Below are 24304 nucleotides of genomic sequence, written 5' to 3' on the forward strand. Positions count from 1 at the left end.
TTTTGTTACCTGTCTCTTCCCTAAACTTTAAGATAGAGTCCGTGTCAGGCCTGCTGACTGCTGAACCCACAATACCTAGTGCCTCCCAGTGAATATTAATTTACTGGCTGCCTAGATGAATGCATTACCTAGGATCTTATTGGTTAATCTAGAAATTTGTATTTCTTGCATTTTTCATTGTTGAGGATAAAATAGAAGTCCTTGTGTGGTAAGTCTGTTGTAGGAGTTTTGGGGCAAAGGTGGCTCCTGGGTCACTCTTCCCTGCCAGTGTCCACAGATATTAGGAGGGAAGATGCCACATCTATGTAAACATAATTATACCTTACTCAGAGTTCATAAGTTGTAGTCTCAACAACCATTCTAATTAGTGAGCATATTTCTCTGCATGATATTGAACTGTATATAACTTTACATTTAAAAAATTATTTGCCAAATTTTAAAGTTGATACATTTCACATATACATCAGGATTTCTAGATTATCCTGCGGAGTGAAAAATTCTAGAGATATTGAGCCCACTTCATACTTGTCAGCAATTGGTTAGAGAGGAGTAGCCTCTTTGGATGGGATAAATTTGCTCATTTCTAAGTCTTTCTCTCTCTCTTTTTCCCCCATGTAACTATCCAGAGGTCCAGCAGCAACAGTACTTTCCCGTCTTATACCCAACACTACTTTATTCATTTTCCTTATTAGCCCATCCCCCCAACACAGTCATTTGAGAGTGACTATATTTATACAGAGCTCTAATGTCTTCAAAGCACTTGAGTCAAGTACAGTTTCACAGTGCAGATTTAGCCATGCATAGATTTAAAGCACTGAAACTTTCTTTCCTAACCACCAATCATATTTAAGTACTCTTACTCAAATCTGAATACGTATCTTTTATCCATACCCTCATTAATGCATATATTAAGGCTTCGTACCTGTGAAGCCCTGCCTCAGTTAGGAGTCTCTTGCAATAACCTAGATAACATATGGTAGTGGCTTTGACTGAGGTGGTAGCAATAGGGGTGGTGATCAGTGGTTATATTCTGAATATGCAGTATTTTGAAGGTAGGGTCAACAAGATTTGGGGAGGAGCAGATAAGATAATGAAGCAAAGGAAGAGTAGAGATGACTACTTAGATTTTTTGGCCTGAGCAACTACAAGAGCAGTCGGTAAATTTCTTCTGTGAAGGAACGAATAGTAAATATGGCATATGTTGCAACTGCTCAGTTCTACTTTTGTAGCACAGCAACAGCCATAGACAATATATCAACAGGCTCTGGGACAGATCTGGTGACCCCTGAACTAGAAGATGGGCAATGCCTTTCACTAGTAGAAGGAATACTACAGGAGTAGCTGGTTAGGGGTAGGGAGTGGGGTAGGGTTGTGAATATCTGGAGCTCAGTTTGGGATATGCTAAATAGAAGGCTTAAAGTGGGTAGATGGATTGTTAGTTTGGAATTCAACTGATAATCTAAAGATAAAATTTGGAACAATACCGCCAGCATAAAAATGGTATTTCAATTTGTGAGACTAGATGAGATTACCTAAATGATGAATATAGATGAAACAAAGGAGGGGGAGAAAAAAGAAAAGAAATGGACGAGGCCTGAGTCCTAAGAACCCTCCCGTAAGTAGAGGTTGGAGAGATGAGGAAGAATCAGCAAACATATGAAGCAGCAGCAACAGAGGCAAGTGTGGGGTCATGAAACCAAGAGATGGAGGTGTGTCCAGGAACAGCAGGTGTCAGTCATGTCAAAAGCTACGAATAAAGAAAGTAAGATGGTGACCAGGAAATGACCACTAATGACATTGATAAGAGCAGGGTGGTGTGGAGGTGGGGTGGGGAGTCTGCCTGTGTGAACTCAAGAGAGAAGGGTGGGAGAAAAATTGGTAATTCTCAGTTAAGACAGGGAATTTCACTGTAAAAGGAAGGAGAGAATGATGCAGTAATTGGAAGATGAAAAGGGGTCAAAAGAGGCCTTTTTGTTTGTTGTTAAGAAATGTATGTCATTGGCAATGATTCCCATTAAAAACCAGTGCACTTTACATCATCATCTTATATAAATTTTCCTTTCCCACCTACGTGAAAGGTAGCACTCACCTCACCTGAGGGAAATCTTCATTATCTTCTCTTAAGCATTGAAAAAATGCTTAGGACCTCACTTTGATATTTTGTGATATAATGTGTTCCCACATTTTGTAGTTATTTTTGAGGCTTGAGGGGATTTTTTTAATCATGTTCCTTTAACTATCTATTTCTCCTATAAAGTAGAATCAGTTTTGTATTATTTCATTAGTCTAATGCCAAAAATTTCCCATAGGAAAGCCTTTTCTCTTCCTGTGCCCTACCCCTCCCCAAGCATCCCATCCTTCTCCAGCCTTACCAAAACAAATTCCTACCCTCCTGTCTGGTTTAACCCTGGCCCTTATGTGTTCAGCTCTCGGTTTCCTTAACTGGCTATTTCACTAGGCATTTCTACCTAATAGAGATAAACCCACCAATTTCAAAAGCCCATGAAGTGTTTTAAAAGCTTTTGGCTGCCCTTGGAGGAAATAATTTTGTCATCACTTAATGTCTTTTTAATGGTTCTTTCTCACTTTTGTAAGTCAGTACTCCTTTTCCAATTTGACTAACTCAGGAGAAGACCAAACAGTCCTAGCTAACTTATCTTTTTGAAACCTCAACACTTGTCTATCTAAATGGACTTTACTTTGTATCAGAATATACAAGAAATGGCCACACAATGCTCTAAAAAATACATGTCCAAGGGACATGTCAAACTGTCTCCAATGGCATTGTTATCACAGCATCCATGACAATAGCCAACTTAGAAATGTATCTCTAAAAACTCAAAGTGTGATATTTTTTATTTTTAGCATTTTATGTCTTTGAAGATGGTTTCCATAAGCAGGATAGATTTTTCAACAGGTCACTTTTGTTTTCAAAATTAATATTCCTGGTTCCTCCTTAATTTAGCTGCAATTTATAAATCTTTTGTTCTATTCATAAATCTGGCATTTTTACAACATTTGTTTAATGTTTATTACCAACAGATTTAATTAACTAAATTTCCTAAACTGCACTTACACATTTAATATATTTGACTTTTAAAAGTATTTCAGTTATTTTATTGAAAATAATTTTCATATACTGAAGTGTCTTCAAAGTCTAAAATAAAGTGACTCTTCAGCTCTGTATTTTGCAATACTCCTTTAAAAATTTAACAAGTTTTTTTATAATTTCCAACTCAAAATCACAAAAGTAAGCAATTACTCATTTGTATATTTAATGTTGCAATTACAAAGCTAACCTCTTGTTTTAATGAGCACATTTTCTTCACCACCACTAATAATGTTAAGTTCACATAGGCTCCTTAGTCAGAAATTCTTTTCTAACACTTTAATTTGATTCCTTCAAACACTTCTATATTTAAATCTTATGTGTGGAATTAAAAGATATTACCCATCAAAAAAAGCACTATGTCATCCCAAACACTGTTGGGGATGTATTCCCAAGTAATTTCTAGGGTTGCCTTCCATTCGGACATTTCTTGTTGTCCAAGCTATTGACTGGGATTTAAGATGGGTGTTTCAGAGGTCAGTGTGCTTCCTGATTCTGGCTGTCACTGTGCTGTGGATACCAAAACTTACAGAACTAGCTGGCAAAACAACCTCATCCTTGGACTGGACCACATCACTCTTCAATTCTGTCTGCTTATGAAAGGCAGCAAACTTCTCCCACACTGCAACATTCTTTTTTTTTTTTTTTTTTTTTTTTTTTTTTTTTTTTTAATTTTTATTTTTGGGACAGAGAGAGACAGAGCATGAACCGGGGAGGGGCAGAGAGAGAGGGAGACACAGAATCGGAAACAGGCCCCAGGCTCCGAACCATCAGCCCAGAGCCCGACGCGGGGCTCGAACTCACGGACTGCGAGATCGTGACCTGGCCGAAGTCGGACGCTTAACCGACTGCGCCACCCAGGCGCCCCACTGCAACATTCTTTGATTTGATTTTGTATTTCTTCAGCTCAGGCTCTAAAGACCACCGAACTTGATGAGAGTCTGCATTCTTTTCATACCCCTTCTATTTCTGGGAGCCACAGCTCTTCTAGATATTTAAATGACATCAGGTTGAATTTTGGATATCTCTCATAGCTTAGTCCAACTACGATTTCCACAGACAGGATGCTAATATTTACAAGTAGAGCACCTCATGGTGAACATTTTAGTACAAAGTAAATCAATCCATTTATAAGCTGGCCAACTAAATGGCTCTAACAACAAGAAATGGAAGAATACTATTTGGGGCACTGGGGCATACCTACAAGCATATGTGTGTTTTAAGCAATCTTTATTTTGTCAACTATCTAATTGAGTCAATATCTAAGCTCTACTGGGTCTTGTAAATGTTTTTGGGTGTCCATGCATAATAGGCCTAATTTTTGCCTCACCTTTAGGAGGCAAGATCAAATTGTACGTGTTTACAGCTAAATTTTCTGTGACTGCATCTTACCTATTTAAGAAGGACAAAAACTAGAAATACAGAATGTTCAAGCTTATTGAATAAGAGCTAAGTATCAGATATTTAGCTTTTCCATAAAGCTAACAAGTAGTATGCTGCATATTTACTAGGCATTCCATAGGGTGTTAAGTAAGTGCACATGTGTGCCCTTTTCTGTTGCTGTACTTGTAGGATATAATATTAAAATTATTTCAAATAAATGCTACACATACTCAGAAAAAGTCAGAAGATAGATTGTCCATCAAGCATCCAGAAAGCTATGTTAAGTTAAATGCTTAAGTAATTTACATGTTCATTTCCTGAACTTTTGTTTCTTTCACATGGTTACACTGGCCACATTGCACATTGCACATTCATTGCAATTTAGAGCTTCTGGATAGGAAAAAATAGATCATATTGGACCACTCCCTATAGCCCCCAACTTTTTGTTGAAATTTCCTATTGTTATTAAGTAAAGTTATCATTGCTTGCTATTTTCAAACCTCCTAGACCTCTCATCATATTAACAAATTTAAATACTACTGGATATTAAGGGGATAAATAATATACCCATTTTCTCCTGGAAGTTGTAACCAATGGAGAAAGACTGATGGCAAATGCAGATCTTAACTTTCCCATAGATGTGACTGATGTAATTCCTAAATTTCAGAGCTCCCTACTCAAGCTGGATCTTCCCCTTCTCTATGGGATGGCTGTGAGTCTTGCCTGAGGACAAAGAGGCAAGAAAGAGTATATAGCACCTTTGACTTCCCTTGCAGTAGGTATCAAAGGGACGGTGGACCATGTCTCCCACAGGAAGTCAAAATGACCAGCTTTCTGTGGGGGACCTAGCCCATGCCCAACATGCCCTCTAGCATCTTCCTTCAGGAATATAGAGACAGGCAGAAATCCCTCCCATCAGTTCCTTAAAAGTAAACACACAGAGAGAAAGAAAGTGACTATCCCTCCTCCATTAACTATCTTCTCCAAAATTTTCATTGTAATATTTGTACATAGAAAGTCATGCATAAAAATGTAGACATCAGTAATGCTAAATACATTGTCTTCTTATCAAAGTCCTTTATCATGGTTAACAAAGTATGTTCATGTAAGATATTTTTCAGGCATGACTTTTTGGTTTATCTTTTTGACATACACAATTTTAAGTTTTAAAGTATATTAATGAGCATAAAGATAGAGTTATATATGCTAAATTACTTTTAAATTTGTAACAGCCTTAAATATTTTTGATTATTTTGAAAGGAATCTAGTTTTATTCTCTCTGTGGAACAGAACAGGCTAGAATTGAGCAAGCGGTAGGCCACTTTGATGCTGAGGCTACTTAGGTATATTAAATCATGAGAAGAGAAGATGAAAGGTACCCTAGAAATGACCCCATCCAATGTTATTTCACAAATGAGTTAAGCGGGAGAAAGAATAATTGACATGTCTTCAGTCACAGACGATCTTAGCAGTAGAATTGGGGTTAGAATAAAAGATTTTTGATTTTCAGGTCAGTGTTATTTGTGCCATGCTGGGCTGATATTTTAGGACAAGACTATAATTCAGTGTTTTTAGCAGTTATTGATCTGAGTGCACATTGTAGTTCAAAATGTAAATAATATTTAGATGCATTGTTTTCCCAAGTGATTACAATTAATTAGGAACCCATCAGGGGACATAATTTTTTGGTGCTATTCCATCTGGAATTCCTTTGTAAATTAATTATGCTATTATGTACTTCAGTGAACTGTAACCCATATTTAATAAATCCATATTTCATTGAAAAAAACATGAAAAGAATAAATACTAGATAAATCCATCATCAGTCAAACAAATGGCTTTTAAAAGTTCATTTCAGTCCTAGAATATTAAGACTTTCATTATAAATGTATTTCGTATTGTTGATACACTTTGCCCAGATTTTTACAGATAAAACAAAGGAGAAGTTTGAAGTAATAATTTATAATATTTATGTCTGTGCTAAGTAACTGAAAACAGTAGTACAAAATCTCATGATAGAAAGAGTGGCTTCCATTTTTGATACTGTATGTAACATTGAATACTGACTGATTAAATGGCATTGTGTAATGTTTTGCCACATTTAATTTAATCCTCAAAATTGGCAGATGTAGTCTGGATAACTGAGGAAAGTGTATCTTGCTATAACTCCTTCAGTAATCTTTCCTTTATATGGACAAAGGAGATGTGGCTGTTGCCACCATAGAACTACTCCAGATCCTTTCTAAATAATTCTGATTTTATACAAACTTTGTAAGTTTATTTTAACGTAATTCTAGATGAGTTTATGTAAGATGGCTTTGTTTTCCTAATTTAAAACATCTTCTGAGAACCAACAAATTTCTGTTGAAGGTGACTGCCATGGCCTCATGGGACAAAAGTATTTCTAGAAGAGTTCATCCATTATTTTAATTTTTGCATGTTTTATTTCAAAGTCACTAAAATAATTTCTCTTCACTTAAATACATTGTTATATTAAATAAATATATATATCCCATTACCCTTGTGGAAAATTAAGGCTTTCAGTGTTATAAGTTTAGCAGATTTGTGAGTTTGCTTAAAAGCTTTATAACTCACAGTGAACTCATAGCCATCAACCCTAATGTAGGTGAGTCTTGCTTAGCTCCGTACAACCTGATAGAGGAGAAAGTCACCAAAAGAATGATAAAATAAAGGAGACTATGAAAAATAGGAGCACAACGATCAGCGGGACATTGATACACTTTCATATGGGGAGTTCCATGTGAATTTGAGTAATTATAAAATTGTCATTTGTGTAATTTCTAACCTTCTAAAATATACTACTAACCACTCACTAGTCACAATTTGAATAACTTTTTTTTTCAGATAGAATAATATGTAAATATTTAAATGATTTAGGAAATAATGTCATGATACAAACTATAAAATTCAATTAAAATCATTCATTACAAAGGAAAAACACTTCACTAAATGACATTTCACTAGGGAAAAATTTTGAAAGCATTTTTTTTCTATATTGATTTATAAGAATTACAAATATTCTCTTTTTCTGTTTTTGTACCTTGTAACTTGTTATAAAACAGATTACCATTTCAGGGATGCCTGAGTGGCTAAGTTGGTTGAGTGTCCAACTCTTTATTTATTTTTTTTAAGTTTATTTATTTTTTAGAGTGTGCAAGAGAGCAAGCAAGAGTGGGGGAGGGGCAGAGACAGAGAAAGAGAGAGAGAGAGAGAGAGAGAGAGAGAGAGAGAGAGAGAGAATACCAAGAAGGCTCCCCGCTGCTATTGCAGAGCCTGACACAGGGCTCCATCTCATATAGAGAGAGTCTATGGCTCCATCTCATAGAGTCTATGACTCCACCTCATAGAGTCTATGGCTCACTCTTGATTGTCGGCTCAGGTCATGATCTCACGGAGGTGAGATGAGCCCCGTGTTGGGCTCCCTAATGGATGTGGAGCCAGCTAAGACTCTCTCTCTCCCTCTCTGTCCCTTCCCCACTCGTGTGCACACACTCTCTCACAAAGATATGTATTACCATTTTAGAGTTGATTTATCATTGGCAGGTCCACAGATGCTTGGCTTAACTTCCCCATACAGCTTTAAAGATGAAAATGTCAATCTATATGGTAACTAATATAAATGTATATTAAATCTAAGGCTTATTTAAATTTGATCTCACAATTCTTTTCAAAGAATAAGCTATACATCAATAACACCCTCATCATCAATTTAAACACCTTCATTTTTTGAGAAAAATTACTTTTTTTCTTAATTTATTTCATTGGACCATCATATGCTATATTTTCATAGCAGTCCTATGTAGCATAGTCAAATTATTTTTTATCATAGTTTGTTTCCAGTTCATACCAACTAAAATTTACTTCTCATATTATTATATTATTTCTACTACCAAAGACTCAAATGATATAAAATATGAAGGCTCCTTGGGAATTATTATACTATCATATGGTTTGACCCTTAAAAATTACAGTATAATATTAGACATTATTAATTTTGGTAAATTGATTTGAATAAATAATTGGATGATATTAGCTTTTAAGGTATATTAATCACATGGCTCCTTGGTGCTGTGAAGATGACCTCTAGGAACATCAATGGACTATGGTGGACTACAATTTCGGTAGTCAGTATGAAGTGTCCCCAATTACAACCAGATAGGGTATTTTTGTTCACCTATCCTTTACTAAAACTGATGTTTGTACTTAGGATTTGGAGGATGCCATTATATGATTATATTGCATTACAGAATTTTGAATATCAATGGCCTCAGTTTGCTTCCTTTTATTTAAAATAGTCTAAAGAACCAGAATTGAACGGACTTTAGGAGGTAGTAGTACCACTTCTTCCTTTTACTTTTTGTCAGTTACTAGCAAAACTGGCAAAATGAAAGGTTTTTTTTTTTTCCCCTTCACAGGTTTGGGATGAAAATCTTGCAAAATCTGCAGAGGCTTGGGCAGCTACTTGCATTTGGGACCATGGACCTTCTTACTTACTGAGATTTTTGGGCCAAAATCTGTCGGTACGAACTGGAAGGTAGGAAGCAGTTTCACTGATACTGTTCATCCACATGGTTTATTACTTATGAATCCCAAGGGGTAGTGACACCAATTTCAAGTAATATCAGCAAATATTTATTGAGTGCTCATTATGTGTCAAGCAATGATGCTTGGCCTATGACTGTCTCAGATGTCTTCAAGGATTATTTATTTGGTTTAAAGGGCCTAAGGAGACCAGTTTCCTATTTCACCTTTGGAACACCATTCCTTGGCTGTATTCTTCACTTACCTCACACAGTCTTTGAAAGGATTAGATGTGTGCTATATCCTATATCCTCAAGAAAAGTTTTGACTGTGGCAGAAGCCATTTTTGTGTTTATGCAACTTTCCCATGATTGCATATATCTGTATGTGTATGCCTGTGTGTGTTATACAAAATATTTATATTTACATGTACATATATATATATATATATATATATATATATATATATATATATACATGCAAGTATGTGCAGCTATGAGAAAGGCTGTCCCCAATGAGAGGATAACTTTTCCACCACTGTGGAATGCCATCATCCAACATTTCAAAGACCCATTCTCTTCCATATAGAGGAGAAAAATCAGGTGTGCTATTATTACAATGAAAGTAATTCAAGTTTAAGGGAAAAAAAAAACACACTAAGTTCTAGTATCACAACTACATTTGCATATCTAATTTTTAATTATATATATGATTCTGGTGGGAGAAATTTTTGATATAGATAAAACAAGATAAAGATGAAGATTCTTGAAATATTTGTACTTCGTTTTTTGAAACAACCAGACATACTCTTAAGTGAGTATAGGCTCACCTGCTTTGGTCCCGGGTATTTTCATGCTTGGCCCTGCTTGGAGGAATAGAGGATTCTGCTAGGTGGTGATGGTAATTATGAGGCATGGATTTCCTCTTCATTCAGCATGAATAACCAGTAAAAAAAACTAATTAACTTATAATTTAACATGAGTCCACTATATATTACCACTACTGTATTCTAAGTTGTCATTGTTTTTCTTGATATCTAGATATCGCTCTATTCTCCAGCTGGTCAAGCCATGGTATGATGAAGTGAAAGATTATGCTTTTCCATATCCTCAGGATTGCAACCCCAGATGTCCTATGAGATGTTTTGGCCCCATGTGCACACATTATACGCAGGTTATTTCAATTGTCTTGTTAAGTTTTGATTCATAGTTTTAAAAACGTTCTTGCTGTTTTGGGGAATATGCCTTTTCTTAGCTTTAACTTCAGTAATGACGTATTGGTTTATTTTTGCAGATGGTCTGGGCCACCTCCAATCGGATAGGATGTGCAATTCATACCTGCCAAAACATGAATGTTTGGGGAGCTGTATGGCGACGCGCAGTTTACCTGGTGTGCAACTATGCCCCAAAGTGAGTACTAGGCTGGATTCTACTTCCTGGAACCTTTAATGATGTTAAATAGCTCCAGTCAGATAATTGTTTTAATATGAATAAGGCTTAAGTACAATAGCCTCTAATTCTCAAATCTCCCTTCACCCCAGTATATCTGAAAAATACTGAGATGAACAGTTATTTTTCACAAAGACTGGTATTTGGGGCTAAAATTTTACGCAAAGTAATTTGAGGTATGGAGATTCACTAAATTCCCTTCACCATCTTTTTTTAGTGATGATAACTGTAAAATAAACACTGTACTTCCAGGCTTTCGATAGCTCTATAAAAGTTATCAGAAAAGAATCTCATAGGGACTTTATCAACACTGCAACATTCCCATCTATCAGTACTAGAATGTTGGCTTATTTTTTTAACTGGGAAAGCAAAAGAAAGCCCTTCTTCCTTCTTTCTTTTAAGAATAAAACTAAAAGTTACGGTTTACTAATTTTATAGATGGCTAAGGAGTCATTTATTACTGGAAGGGAAAATTTAAATGCTATGACTTCTTTTTAAATGAAAGGTTTGTCATGATTTAAGTTTCAATATTGAAAGTTAAAAATTTTTTCATTAGTTCTATCTTATGGAATACATAAAAATGTATTGTGAAAATTGATCAAGGATTATAAAATATAGTCATATTTATAAATATTCTTTACAAGATGAGAATAAATAAGCCTTTGTTAACATTTGATAAAATGCCTTCTTGATAACAATACTTCTTCAGATGATAAAATGTTCCAGTATTTATACATGAGTCTGTTCCCATTTGGAGTAAATACCAAAATGTGCAAAGGATTTATGGCACTCTTGGTGTCTTCCAAAGTAAGTTCCAAACAAAGATTTTCTCTGACTTTGCCAATATGGGGAGGGAATGAGAAAACGTTTCACAAATAACTGCATTACTCATTTATATGGTAGTATGCCAGTTGCAGTGTTTTTGCAAAGTTAGAAAAATAGTGATTTTCCCCATGGTCCCCCTTCACAATTATTAGAATAATAAGGTTTGGAAAGTAAAATGTGTCTGCATTACCAAAAGCATTAAAATTGTGCATTTGCTGGATATTTTCAGTTTCACACTTTATATTTTCCTATTAATCCTTTACCCTTCTTCCTGACATAAATAGGCCAAGTAGTACTCATATGGTAAAAGAGACTTGTGTTTCAATTGTTTGTTCTGTTTTTAGAATTTTCTAGTATTACTGATGAGATATCTGATTGTTTTATGGGTACAAGAGATTAATATATTGTGTTAATATGCTTTATTTGTTATAAATAAGAACCACTATTTTGAAACCTAGGCAATGAAGAAAGTTGTAAATTCCTAATATTTGAGTGTGAATTTTCCGATGCAAATATAAAGTTATCTCATGCCTGTTTTTGGGGAGTGGGGGAAAGAGAGAGAGAGAGAGAGAGAGAGTTGGAGTGAGAGAAGGAGACAGGGAGAGAGAATTTAATTAGATGGAATAGGAAACAAAAAATAAAAGGATTAATAATATACATTTATTAGTTGACTGATTTACTATTGAATATAATTATCCTCTATTTGGTAAAAATCTGTGATTTATATAAAAGTTTGTAATGTAATATGTAATACTTTTTACATGCAATATAATTATATTTCTAAGTTTATGTTACCAAAAATATGTGCTATATAATTTCCAAAGGTATGTATAATAAAGAGAAAGATATGAAATCAAAATAGCATATGCTTGGTCCATATACATTTATAGCTTTGGGTAAAGATACAGAGGGAAATAAGATTATGAATATAAAATAGGAGAGATTAGGATAGAAGGGTGAGCTACACTCATAAGAGCACGAGCTTCTTGAGTGTTTCTGGGTAAGCATGTGACATTGTCAAATGATACTCGAGGAAGCTTATCCAGAGGGCAGAGTATAGAAAGAACTAAACAGAGGTGGACGCTCTTGGAATCTGATGACATTTTGTAATATGAATAGCTAATCAGCATGTTTTTTATGTTTATAGATAAATTTTCCTCTATAAATATTTTATAGATCAAAGCCTGAATTTTTAAATGACTGATTTCAGTAGATAGTTTATGTAGGTACACTTTAAGTGTCACTGCTTGGTCTTCTTTAGGTCTTAAAGAAGATGAGAACCACCTGTTTCATATTTTAGCCTCTTACCTACTGTTGTCTTATCTTCAACCCTGATTTTTACTATTGACAGGCAACCAAATTTTCTCCTGACCATTCAATTTCCTTCAAATTGCTGGCTATCTTGCTATTTCTTAGTACTCTAGGTACCATGCTACTGAAAATAAATCTATTACTTTCTTCATAAATGAACAGTAAGGCATTATGGCTATTTTTAACTGTCATGAGTGATGGCTTTAATGTATTACTATTATCATGGCTATCAATACAGATAAAAATATGGTTAACACAAAACAATTTAGTCTGTTTAGCCTTATCAAAAAACAAACTGTATTACTAAGAACGAAAGCTATGAGTTTACACATGACAAAAGGTTTTGAAATCACCTTTAATTGCTTCTCTGAGCCCTTAGTCTCTTACCATGAGAATGGAGTTTTCTGTATCTCATTTTATAAATGTTGAGAACTTAAAATGTTTTACAACTTTAGAAACGAATCTATTCGTTTTGTGCTTATGACAACTTCTTGCTCACCTCATCATTTCTAAGCCTCCCAGAAAATACTAAGTACATGTATATATTATCATCTTTAACATTAGCGGGAGTTTTAAAAATGGGAGTATGTCCTGCCAATGTGCTCTAGAAGGCAGTTAGTTATAGGACAGAGACAGATGTGGTGACTGAATAAGCATCAGGCCTTGCTTGACATTAATTATGTCACTATTCATTGTAGTGCTTTACTTCTAGTCTGTAAATTAAGATAATATTAATTTTTGCAGAGAGAAAGATTTAAAAAGTGAGATTTAGAGAATAATACATTGCTGAATAAATAAGAAATGGATACAATTTTCAGTGCCTTCCTAAACTGATTAAACTTCTCAAAAAAGATCATTACATGTCAATACATGTGGTCATGTGCTTAAGGACAATCAAATTGTTCTAAATGGGCATTAATATAGCACTTACATGTTTTTTTTTCTTCTTTCTAGGGGCAATTGGATTGGAGAAGCACCATATAAAGTAGGGGTACCATGTTCAGCTTGCCCTCCAAGTTATGGAGGATCTTGTACTGACAATCTTTGTTTTCCAGGAGTAACATCAAACTACCTATACTGGTTTAAATAAGCTTATCTTTTCCTTCAGGAAATAGAATGGTTTCTGGGAATAGGCATATATATATATTGAGTTTTGCACATAGTATACATATTTTATAATAATCTTGTTTTCCTTTTATTATTCATTGTATAAATTTGTGTTTGTCTAGTATGTTTGCTTCATCTTGAAGTAATCAAAACATCCATTTCTATCTTCTGATCTCTAAGCCCAAATTAAAATACTGTAGATATAGTATTGACATAGTTGATGCATCCAATCCCAAAACTTGCTTTCCAAAGGAATTATGTTATGTTTGTAAGGAATAAAATATATACTTGACTTATATGTAGTGTGCGTGTATATAGATACATATATACATATATGTATATTTATATACACGCACACACATATAATAGATGATGTAACGCAGACAATAACGTGATTTAGTAGTTAACTTGAGGGAAATTTTTAAAAACACTATTCTGAAATATATATGAGGTGGTGGGACATCTTCAGCACCCATTTCTATAATTCCTACAAAGTGATAAATTGCAAATAATACTCAGTGATATCTGGACATAATAATTTAATTGATCACCCAAGATTTCATTCTGGAGGTATATTTTGTCTTATTTGGGTTCACCAAAGGATATGCTCAACTTATGTAAGTGTCAAATCATGCTTTTTGTTTAATCACTTTTATTGAATCAGTTAATCATGTGTCGAGTGCTTACTGTGTGCAAGGCACTCTGCTCGTTATGTTCTGAAAATGCAAAGATAACGAGATACAGTTCCTGCCTTCAAGAAGCTCACAAAAATATTCAGAAAATAATGCAGTTTAATGATTTTGCTATAAATTTACAGTTTTTTTTTTTTAAATTGATTTTAATGTAAGCTTGAGGAAGTAGATGCCACCATGCTCACCTGTTGGGGGAATAGGTGGTAAGACACCCAGTATAATATGTGAGGCTTCTGATTAGCATGAAAATGTAGCTAGAATGCTTGGAACTAAAAGAGGCAGGACAAGAATTAACTGCCCAGGGATTACTGTATTAGAGTAAATAGTTGTGACTTTGGAAGACAGAAAACAAAACGCGGAAAAAATTCTGAGAAAGCCCAAGAGAATTAAGGTATGAAGTCACAGAAATACAGTTACTGCACAAAAAAATATAGGCAGAGAGCTTCAGAAGGGCCTATCCTGAGAGTGTAGCATATCTTGAGGCCCGTCAGCAGAGGGTAAAGGATGCCAGAAAAAAAAACAAAAACAAAAACAAAAACAAAAACAAAAACAAAAACAAAAACAAAAACTGGAGAGATGCCAGGACACTTCTGTCTCTTTATGTCATTATTTGGTGAGAATCAATCCAATCACCATGAGCCTTTGAGCATCACATTAAAGATCCTGCACGCACACCATAGTTATGGCTTTGCAGAGTAGCCCTCTTCAGATGGTTAGCTAAGGACTACTTACCAAATCTTATTTCTATGTCTGTGAAGAAGAATAATTTTCAGTCCTCCATTAAATTTGATTGTGGAAGTCCAATCAAAGTCACTATGAAAATTTCACTCATATGATTTTGGAAATGTGGTGTTTCCTCATTCAGGAAACCGCTTTAGAGAGAAAAAGTCAACATCTGGGTCAAGACACTTATATTAATTTTATGTGTGTGGTGGGGGTGAGTGAGTGAGAGAGACAGGGAGAGAAAGAGATTCAAGTTATGTAAAGCTTCCATAGAGTTACAGAGTAAGCAAACAGCGTTAGTTCCAGAGTGCAAATAACAGAAGGAAGCTACTTGTTTAAAATTCTCTACACATTTGCAGTTTCTTAGGGTGGATGCACTGAAAGATGAGTTAATTAAATCCATTCAATGAGGGAAAAATCCACCATCTGGAGTTTAGGTTTACATGATGACAAACAATTGGCCTGATTCCTTTTACAAATTGAATGTGGTGACCAAATGTTTTCATATCATAATATTCTGCTTTTGTGGGCACATATATAGACTTTACTAAACATAAATATGTTTGGAGACTAAAACGGAGAACAGAAGTAGTTGTAAGACTCGGCCCCCAGTCTAACTTTTATCTAACTAAGGGCAATTGGAGCAAAAAGTAATTAGTGGGATGTTTACTTGGTTTATCTAGAAAGTATTTCCATCCTTCATTTTCCTATATTAGTTCTACGGAAGTAGCAAAAGTACTATTAAACAAAGATGACTGTTCTTAGTTCCAGTTCTGTTGCTGGACTACTTGTGTGGCTTGGTTTCTCAGTTCTGAAAAAGAATAATGATATTTGCTACACATTTCACAGAGATTCCTAGGAGGCTAAAATTACCATATTAATAGAAATTAATGAATATGAAAAGCATCATTAACATTATGAAACTTATTTGGGATAAAATTAAGTCTTATGAGCTTCTCTTTGGCAGAAATTTTGTCTGATTCTTTGTGTTCATCCCAGTTTCTTGTATAGTGGCTATAATACAGTAAGTGTTTAATGAATGTGTCTAAGAATATATTTTTAGAATTAACTAAAAAGTCTAGAACAGTGTAGAGGAGTCCTACCTTTCCATGTTTTATTAAAACAAAAAAAAAATGTCTTAAATACAAAGCTCTGAATGCATCAAAAATCCAGATAAATCATCAAACATACCAGATGAAGACTAGGGTCTCTGCATGTATAACTCATACCACAGTCCTTTCCAAATCACAACTAGAGCTAGACATTTATTTATAATTTAACTACTCAGCTGAAAATATAACGGGTATTTTTGTTATGCTATCTGTACTTTTTAAAGTTAGTAATATAAAGTAGCCATGTGAAATGTTTCATTTTCCAGGCTAAAGCAAATGAAAATTTGCTGGTGTCAACACCATGTGTCATATTTTTCACAGCATTCAACCGTGGTGCTAAGAGAGCTATTTCTCGCTGTAATTCCCAGGGGCAGAAAGAGTCTGGGTAGAAGATATTTCTTAAGAGCAGCTTTAAATAGTCAATATTGAGGTTTTCATTTCAAATGATTTCATTCAAAAGAAGTCGCATCCTACATATTCTACATCCTACATATTCTACGTATTCTTCTGATCCTCTATGGTATAGATTTTTTATCACCCTTTATTCAGTAAAAAAGTAAAAAATTTCCGTCACAATATAGATTTTTTTTTTGGCTTTCATGTCATCAGAAGACTGAAAAATGACAATTTTAGCTGTTACTCTGATGGATTTCTTTATAGAATTGTATTTGAGGACTTGTGTAGGCACAGTCTTAATGTCCCTGGTGAGGACAGATCACCTTTTCAATCTGCTTTTCAAATGTGGTGGGAACAGTTTTTATTATTATCATTTTTGTTTCTGTTCAGTAGCCTAAGGATTGGGACTTCTGTGGTCCTTCAGGGGATCCCTACTGGCTTCGTTTGGCTGTGGCGCCATAATGTTCCCTTGAAACCTTTGTGGAAATGTTCCTTTGGAAGCTCCGTGCAACTTCAGCACAGAGCTGACCAAACACTAAGGCAAGTTCAACTACTACAATTTATTCCGACTATTTGAATTGAAACAACATGCATTTTTCTCATTAACACATGTGTTAAATCAACTTATAACATTCACCTAAGCAAATCTAATACACAGTTAGGCCAGTTGAAGTGTTTTGTGAAATGCTTATGAAATGAATATAGACGCTAAACAGATCATTTGAATGTGTCCAGGAAGGAAAGTAATGCTCAGCCTGTGGTATATGTTCTCCCCCTTGTATAACATCATTCCTTATGTTCCTCAGTATCATAGGATGCAAATCTAGACATAAATGGAAGCTTTTACCTACCAAAGTGTTTAGGGAGAGTAAAGTTAGATTTTTATCAATGTCTAATAGTATATTTGACTATATATATATATATATATTTTTTTTTGTATCATTATATGTGTGGGGAAAGGCATATTTAAACCCATGCAAAATGACTTTTTAAAAATTATGTCATGATATAATTTTGACTTATGAGAAGTCAATCAAAACCTTAGGAAGTTTAACAATTCACTCATTAATGGTGCTGAAAATCTGTTAAACCACCATATCCTTACTACAATTTTGAGATTTCTTTTTAGTTAAAGTTTTTATTAAGTGTGAACTAGCAATATCGATTCTGGTGCTAAATATATGGTGCTAAATGAATTGTTAGTGTTAATAGCTTCAGTAATGCTCTTTTTATTCATTGTTAAAAGTATTATCCATTTAATTCCTGATTCAGATATATTAATAAAATCCTGTTACCCATAAATAGGCCAGTGAACTCTTTTTTGTCTGACAGTCCAACATTATTTAGATTTTACAGAATTTAAATACATATCTTTAGAGGTTATCAATTTTCTTTTTAAGGCCTTTTTTAGCTTGGCCATATCCAAGTCCAAATACCACCTGAAGGTTAGATCACACCTACATCAACCATGCTGTAGGCACTGGCGCCCTCTGGTGATTATGAAAATAAATTTTTGATGGCTGCTTGGCCTGCAAGAAAAAGCCAGTGTTTTCTTCAAAAAAATTTGAAGTTGCACAGTATTAGAATTCTTGCATACTTCTTAAATCTGACAGCATTTGAAAATTCTTGCCTTTATTGACATAATTTTCTAAGAGGATAAAAGAGAGAATATATCTTGGCATTCACTTTCCTAAATAATGTTTTTTAATGATATTTTAGTTCTGAGGTGCTTATCGAAGTGTTTTTTTTTTCTTAACTAAGTATTGCTAAAGTATATTTTTCATTTAGTTTACATCATAAATACAATTAGAATTAAAATTAACAAAATTATAAGTGTGTCTCATTTCAGAAGTGTTTATTTTTATTTGGCATAGTACATAAGATTGAAAGGAGATGTGTTAAAATAATTAGATTATCTCTCCATTTTTACTTGTTGGTCTAAAATTTGATAGTGTTCTTTGGTCATAGTATTTAGCTAATGATAAAATTGTATTATTCCCTTCAAAGTCCTTGTAGTCTAACAAATGTACATAAAAGCTTAGAAGTTTGATATAATTAATGAAGACAAAATTCTTAGGTAAACTTCTGGTTGAGGTATGTCATTGACATTATATGTGTGTATCACATAATTGTGATGATCTGTTTTGATGGAAATATTTCTTAAACTATGTTAGTACAACCAAATGAGATATATTTTGAAGCAGTTTTCCATGTTAGTATTTTCAAACTTATTTTAAAGCAAGAGAATACTTTTTATGATCTCAATTATATATAAAACTCTAACATATGCTACACATAAAATGAACCTGCTTATACCCAAGCCTTCCCCAGTGCCTGGGAAGTTTCTTCTGAGAGGCCTAGGAGTCCATCAGTTAGAAAAACATGAATCTAAAATATCCAATTCCCCCCCATCCATTTTTCTCTAATATAATCAGTTAATTAAAGCAAGAAAAAATTTGAGGCACTTAATTATTTCAATGATTCTTTTAAATACCCACTTCACTTTGCACATGTTAGAAGTTTCTGGTTTGATGAAGAATTAAATGCTGACTTTAACTGGTGCTTGGATATAGATCGTGGGATCTTGTGTTTTGTTATTTGACAAACAGAATTTTGGTATCATAGTAGTTTGAGAATTGGAGACAATTGTGGTGCACATATGAAAATAATGCATTTTTAAAGCATCTAAATGTTTCAAACATGTACATAATCCTAAAATATACTATATCGTTTTAAATTTTTTAAAAGATTAATTTGGATGTTTTATTCACTTCCTAACACTGTGGCAGTGAAAGGTGCTCTGATGTTGTGATATAATGTCATGAATGTGTGCATACATAAAACCTGTGTAAACCTCTGTTCTTATAAAGCATAACAACTGTAGCTTTGTGAGCTCTGCTGTACTTTTATTCTTTCAATAAAATATTATAATTAATAATTTTGCTTTAAAAGTATATCTAATTCTTTTATTTTCAATAGAGTTTTTAAAATAAATCTAGAACTAGATGGCATGATAATTTTGGTAAGGTATTAGGAACTACTTTTCTAAAGCAACAATGATTATACCTTTAATACATCACTGAAATACACCAAAAATCTTCTATTTTCCTTTTTTCCCCTTTCTTCTTTTCCCTGCTTAGTTCTTTCCTTCTTCCTTTTTTTCCTTTTTTTCCAAAAAATAGTTGGAAGTAAAATACAAAAGACATTTCCATGGAGGGAGAAGAAAAGAACAATATATCAAGAAGTTCTGGCTGAGGGAAATTGCAGCAGTTGAACATAAATATTTTTATGCTCCCCACACAGAAGGCCTGAAGAGAAACCATAGATGTTCCAGAAAGGCACACCTCAGGCCACTAGCTGGCCCAAGGATAGTGATTCCCAGGGTGGCTCTGCCTTGTAGAACGGTGATTCCTTTCACTCTGGTGAGATGTAGATCCAATAGGCCAGTTCACTGAGAAGGGTTTGAATCTAAGACTTCAAATTTCTCCTTACCATGTGTGATATTGTGATTTATTATAAGAAATACATATTTGGTCTTCCTCTGGTTTTTGGCTCACATCTGTCAAATCCTTGGAATTTCCTAACTGTTGAAGGAGAGTGGTGACAAAGGTGTGTTTTGTTATGTTAATGAAGTTACATTTGGAAAACACTTAAGAATGGGCACTGGTTGTGAATGGAGCCAACCATGTGATTAGAGGGTGGGAAACTTTGGTCCCACTCTTTGACCTTTGTGGAGAGGGGGACTGTAAGTTGAATCAACAGCCAATGGTCAATGATGTAATTAACCATGCCTATCTGTTGTAGCCTCCAGAAAAACAAACAAAAAGACAAAAAACAAAAAAAACAAAAACACTAGGATTCTGAGAAACTTTCAGGTTGGTGAACACGTGGAGGTGCTAGGAGAGCGGCACACCAAGAGAGGGAATGGAAGAATGGAAGTTCTTGCCCTTTCCACATTCCTTGCCCTATGCATCTCATCCATCTGTCTGTTCCTGAGTTACATCCTTTTGTTGCAGGACTTTTTACCACAATACCTGAGGTTCATTGTCTCGCAGCTTCAGAAGAATGAAGAGGTGGATACAAAATGAGCAGCAGGAAAAAAATTATGAGAGTATAAAATTAGAAAGGAAGAACGGTAGGAAAGCTCTCTCCACAGAGAGGGGACATTGGAAAATGAATGCCTGAGGACTATAAGCAAGGGTCACTGTTTTATAAGGCTCTGGTCAGCCCTCCCCCATCCCTTCCTCCATGTTCCTTCTCAGGTTCTACCCCTATTGGCTTGACAGCTCTAGGCCCTGGGTTGTCTGTTCCTGATTGGCTTATTTCCATTGTATGAGGGGTGGTCTATGGCCAGACTTAGGTCTTTTGTAAAATTCCTGAGGGGAAACCTGAGGGGGAATAGGTAGGATCTGTTACATTCTTAAGAGAAACCTAATGCTTGGGGGGGTTTGCTGTGGTCAGACACTCCCAGCACTGTTCCAAAATTGGCATTTTTCCCCACCCAGGGACCTCAGTCCCTAATCTTTCCTTCTCTGCCTACTGAGTCCTATCTTCTCTTATCATACTTTTATAATAAACTGGTAATCTAGTAAGTAAATTTCTCTGAGTTCTATGAACTGCTCTAGCAAATTAACTGAGCACAAGGAGGAAGTGGTGGGAACCTTTTATTTATAGCCAGTTGCTTAGAAGTGCAGGTAATAACCTGGACTTGCACTGGCATCTGAACTACAAGGAGGGAGTCATGGGAATCCCAGTCTATAGCTGGGTGGGTTGGAAGCATAGGGCTCCCAACTGGCATCTGAAGTGGGGGGGGGGGGGGGGAGGGCAATCTTGTAGGACTGAACCTTCACCTGTGGGATCTGATGCTACCTCCTGCTAGACAGTGTCAGAATTGAGTTGAATTCCTGGATACCCTGCCGGTGTCTGAGAATTGACTGGTGATGTATGGGAAGCCTCCTACCCCCTAACACACATACATTGGCATTGGTACTACAACCAATTTACCATAATTCACCCAAGACAAGAAAGCCTCACTAACCTAAGCCTTTTCAGAGGGTCTCCCCAGGAGTCTTGTGGCTTTCTGTCAATTGCTTCTCTTTCTCCTGCTGGTCCTGACTGTTTACTTCACTCTGTCATCTTTTAAGCCTCCAGTTTCCCATCCACATATTTGGAAAGTTACATGGCTGAATAGTACGTCACATAAGGGAATACTATGCAAATAAAAAACAGAACGAGAAAAATCTCTGTATACTGGTAGAGAGTTGTCTTCCAGGATATGATACTAAATGAAAAGGCATGGTACACAATTATAAAACTAGAATGTTACCCTTGTAAGAAATATTAGCAGAAACAATACACTTAAATACACATGCAGTTATAATATACATTTGTTCTTATTTGCAAAAATGGAGGTAGAATTATAAATTAAGAAGAATAAAAATGATTACCCATGGGAATAAGAAGGGAACAGGACAGAGAGGACAAAAACATATCAAATAACTCTGAAACACAATAAGCATGTATCTTTTTTATTTTTTTAATATTTATTCATTTTTGAGAGAGAGAGAGAGAGACAGACAGACAGACAGACAGCAGGGGGGGAGGAAGGGGGGAGGGGCAAAGAGAGAGGGAGACACAGAATCTGAACTAGGCTCCAGGCTCTGAGCTGTCAGCACAGAGCCCCGACGTGGGGCTCAAACTCACGAATCATGAGATCATGACCTGAGCCAAAGTTGGACACTTAACGGACTAAGCAACCCAGGAACCCCACAATGAGTGTATATCTTTAGCAGAATATATTGTAAAGACAGAGCTGCAAAGAAGCACTTAACTTTATTCAGTAGTCCATCCATAGTAGTATTAGTGGGGAACTGAGGGAGAAAAATGCAAATAAGGAATTAGGGTACTTTTTTTTCAGTTTTTCAATGTAAGAGAAAAGAAGTATACTTTCCAAAAAGTTAAGAAACACTAGAATGTTAAATAAGAATTTGAAATATTAAATATGAATTATTAACTCAAGGCATCTTCTTTTTGAAAATTAATATATTTTTAGTTTTGAATGGTAAAAAGCCCTAGATGCTATATGGCAATCCAATAACAATAAGTGCCATTTGCTGCACAGATTGTTGTCTCTGACACCATTCACCACTAGACGTAATGCTTGGCATCAGCTCAACTTTCATTGGCCTAATCCAAGTCGCCATAGTTTCTCACATAGATTAATGGTGTCCAATGTGGGGTTTGTGTTCCCAGAGTGTGCACAAGAACCATTAAGAAAAGTACTTAAAAAACACAAGAACTTCTATCAAGAACTTCTATTTGTATTTAATTTTACCTAGGAAAAAAAATATTGTTAAGATTTTCCGCAGGCTAATGGGGTAGACAGCATCCCCTTACCCAGGTCCACACATATAAGAGTTGCATGTCTTCTGAGGAAAGTGGGGTGACCTGAAGGAATAAGGAGCTGTCCAAGGCAGCATTGCCATGCTCCTTACCTGGCTATTTGCTCTCAGGGCCTTTCAGTGCATTTTAGTGAGTCAGGTAGAGAATTATCTAATTTTGAGATCTAGGTTTTACTGAACATTAAAAAATGTTCTTGGAAAATTCCTGCAGAACCAATATTCAGAATAATTTTTTAATGAAAGCCCAAGTTAACCCTAAGGAAGTTCAACTGTTGTAACTACCACGCTTATGATAATAGGCTTTCTGTCAACCGCACAATGATGTAAAAATATTGATGATCCAATCACACATGGCAGACTGGGCAAAGAATTAAAATTTTCCAAACCTACTTGGAATGGTGATGATGCTATTAAATATTCATTAATAATGAACATTTGCCTTGATATATTAGCTGGTGACAGCGAAGCTTTATGATTAGCAAACATTTTTAAACCAACATAAATGTAAATTTGTGCTTTATGGGATCTATATCCTTAAAGAATCTCTGCTAACAGAATTAATTTACCACAGAACCAGTTACCCAAGCCTGTTTTTCCAGAAAACCAATATCTTTCATCTAAATTACCTTTTTGTTTAATCTGTAGCTGAAATCAGAATTAAATTAATATCCTTTTGGGAACATGTCCATGTAGTATGAATAGTCAACTTATGATAGAGATTGCCTAGAGAAACATTTTTATGTTTACCCCTGATTTCACCCTTATATGGGAAAGAATGAGGCAAAGAATGCTAGTTCTGAGAGAACAGCACCAAATTCTTCAGCTTTTTCCTGCACTATTTGTACTTAAAAATGAGAGTAGGCTACAGAAAAAGAGAAAGAAGCAATAAGTAAAAAGAAGTATGTCAACATCTGCATTTGCTCAGTAATGCCATGTGAATCAAATAGGACAATCTGGAAATAACAGAATTAATTGTGTGTGAAACCTGGGTCTTTTCCCCAAAGCACTTAGGGAGTTCTTGTACACAAAACACCGAGATAGTGAGAATTCTATTTTGACTGGATTCATGAACTGAAGCCATAAAACCAATTTGAAGAAGAAACACATTCAAATAGAAAAAAAAAAAAAAAAAGTATCAAAAGTATCGGCTCCTGGGTGGTTCGGTTGGTTCAGCCACCAACTCTTGATTTTGGCTTAAGTCATGATCCCTGTGTCCTGGGATTGAGCCCCTTGCTTGGATCCACACTGAGCAATG

General features: G+C 35.1%; 1 protein-coding gene across 1 annotated transcript in view; it reads left to right on the forward strand.

Annotated features, from left to right (window-relative positions):
• Nucleotides 1-19586, forward strand: part of PI15 (peptidase inhibitor 15) — a 31657-nt gene extending 12071 nt beyond the window's left edge. Inside the window, exons 3-6 of the mRNA XM_060610753.3 lie at nucleotides 8929-9047; nucleotides 10075-10207; nucleotides 10328-10443; nucleotides 13573-19586. Of these exons, the coding sequence (XP_060466736.1) occupies nucleotides 8929-9047; nucleotides 10075-10207; nucleotides 10328-10443; nucleotides 13573-13708 (504 nt within the window). The 3' untranslated portion in view covers nucleotides 13709-19586. The remainder of the gene's footprint in view (nucleotides 1-8928; nucleotides 9048-10074; nucleotides 10208-10327; nucleotides 10444-13572) is intronic.
• The last annotated feature ends 4718 nt before the right edge of the window (nucleotides 19587-24304 follow it).

Source organism: Panthera onca, chromosome F2 (genome assembly GCF_046562875.1).
Source record: "Panthera onca isolate mPanOnc1 chromosome F2, mPanOnc1 haplotype 2, whole genome shotgun sequence".
In the NCBI taxonomy this organism is placed as follows: domain Eukaryota; kingdom Metazoa; phylum Chordata; class Mammalia; order Carnivora; family Felidae; genus Panthera; species Panthera onca.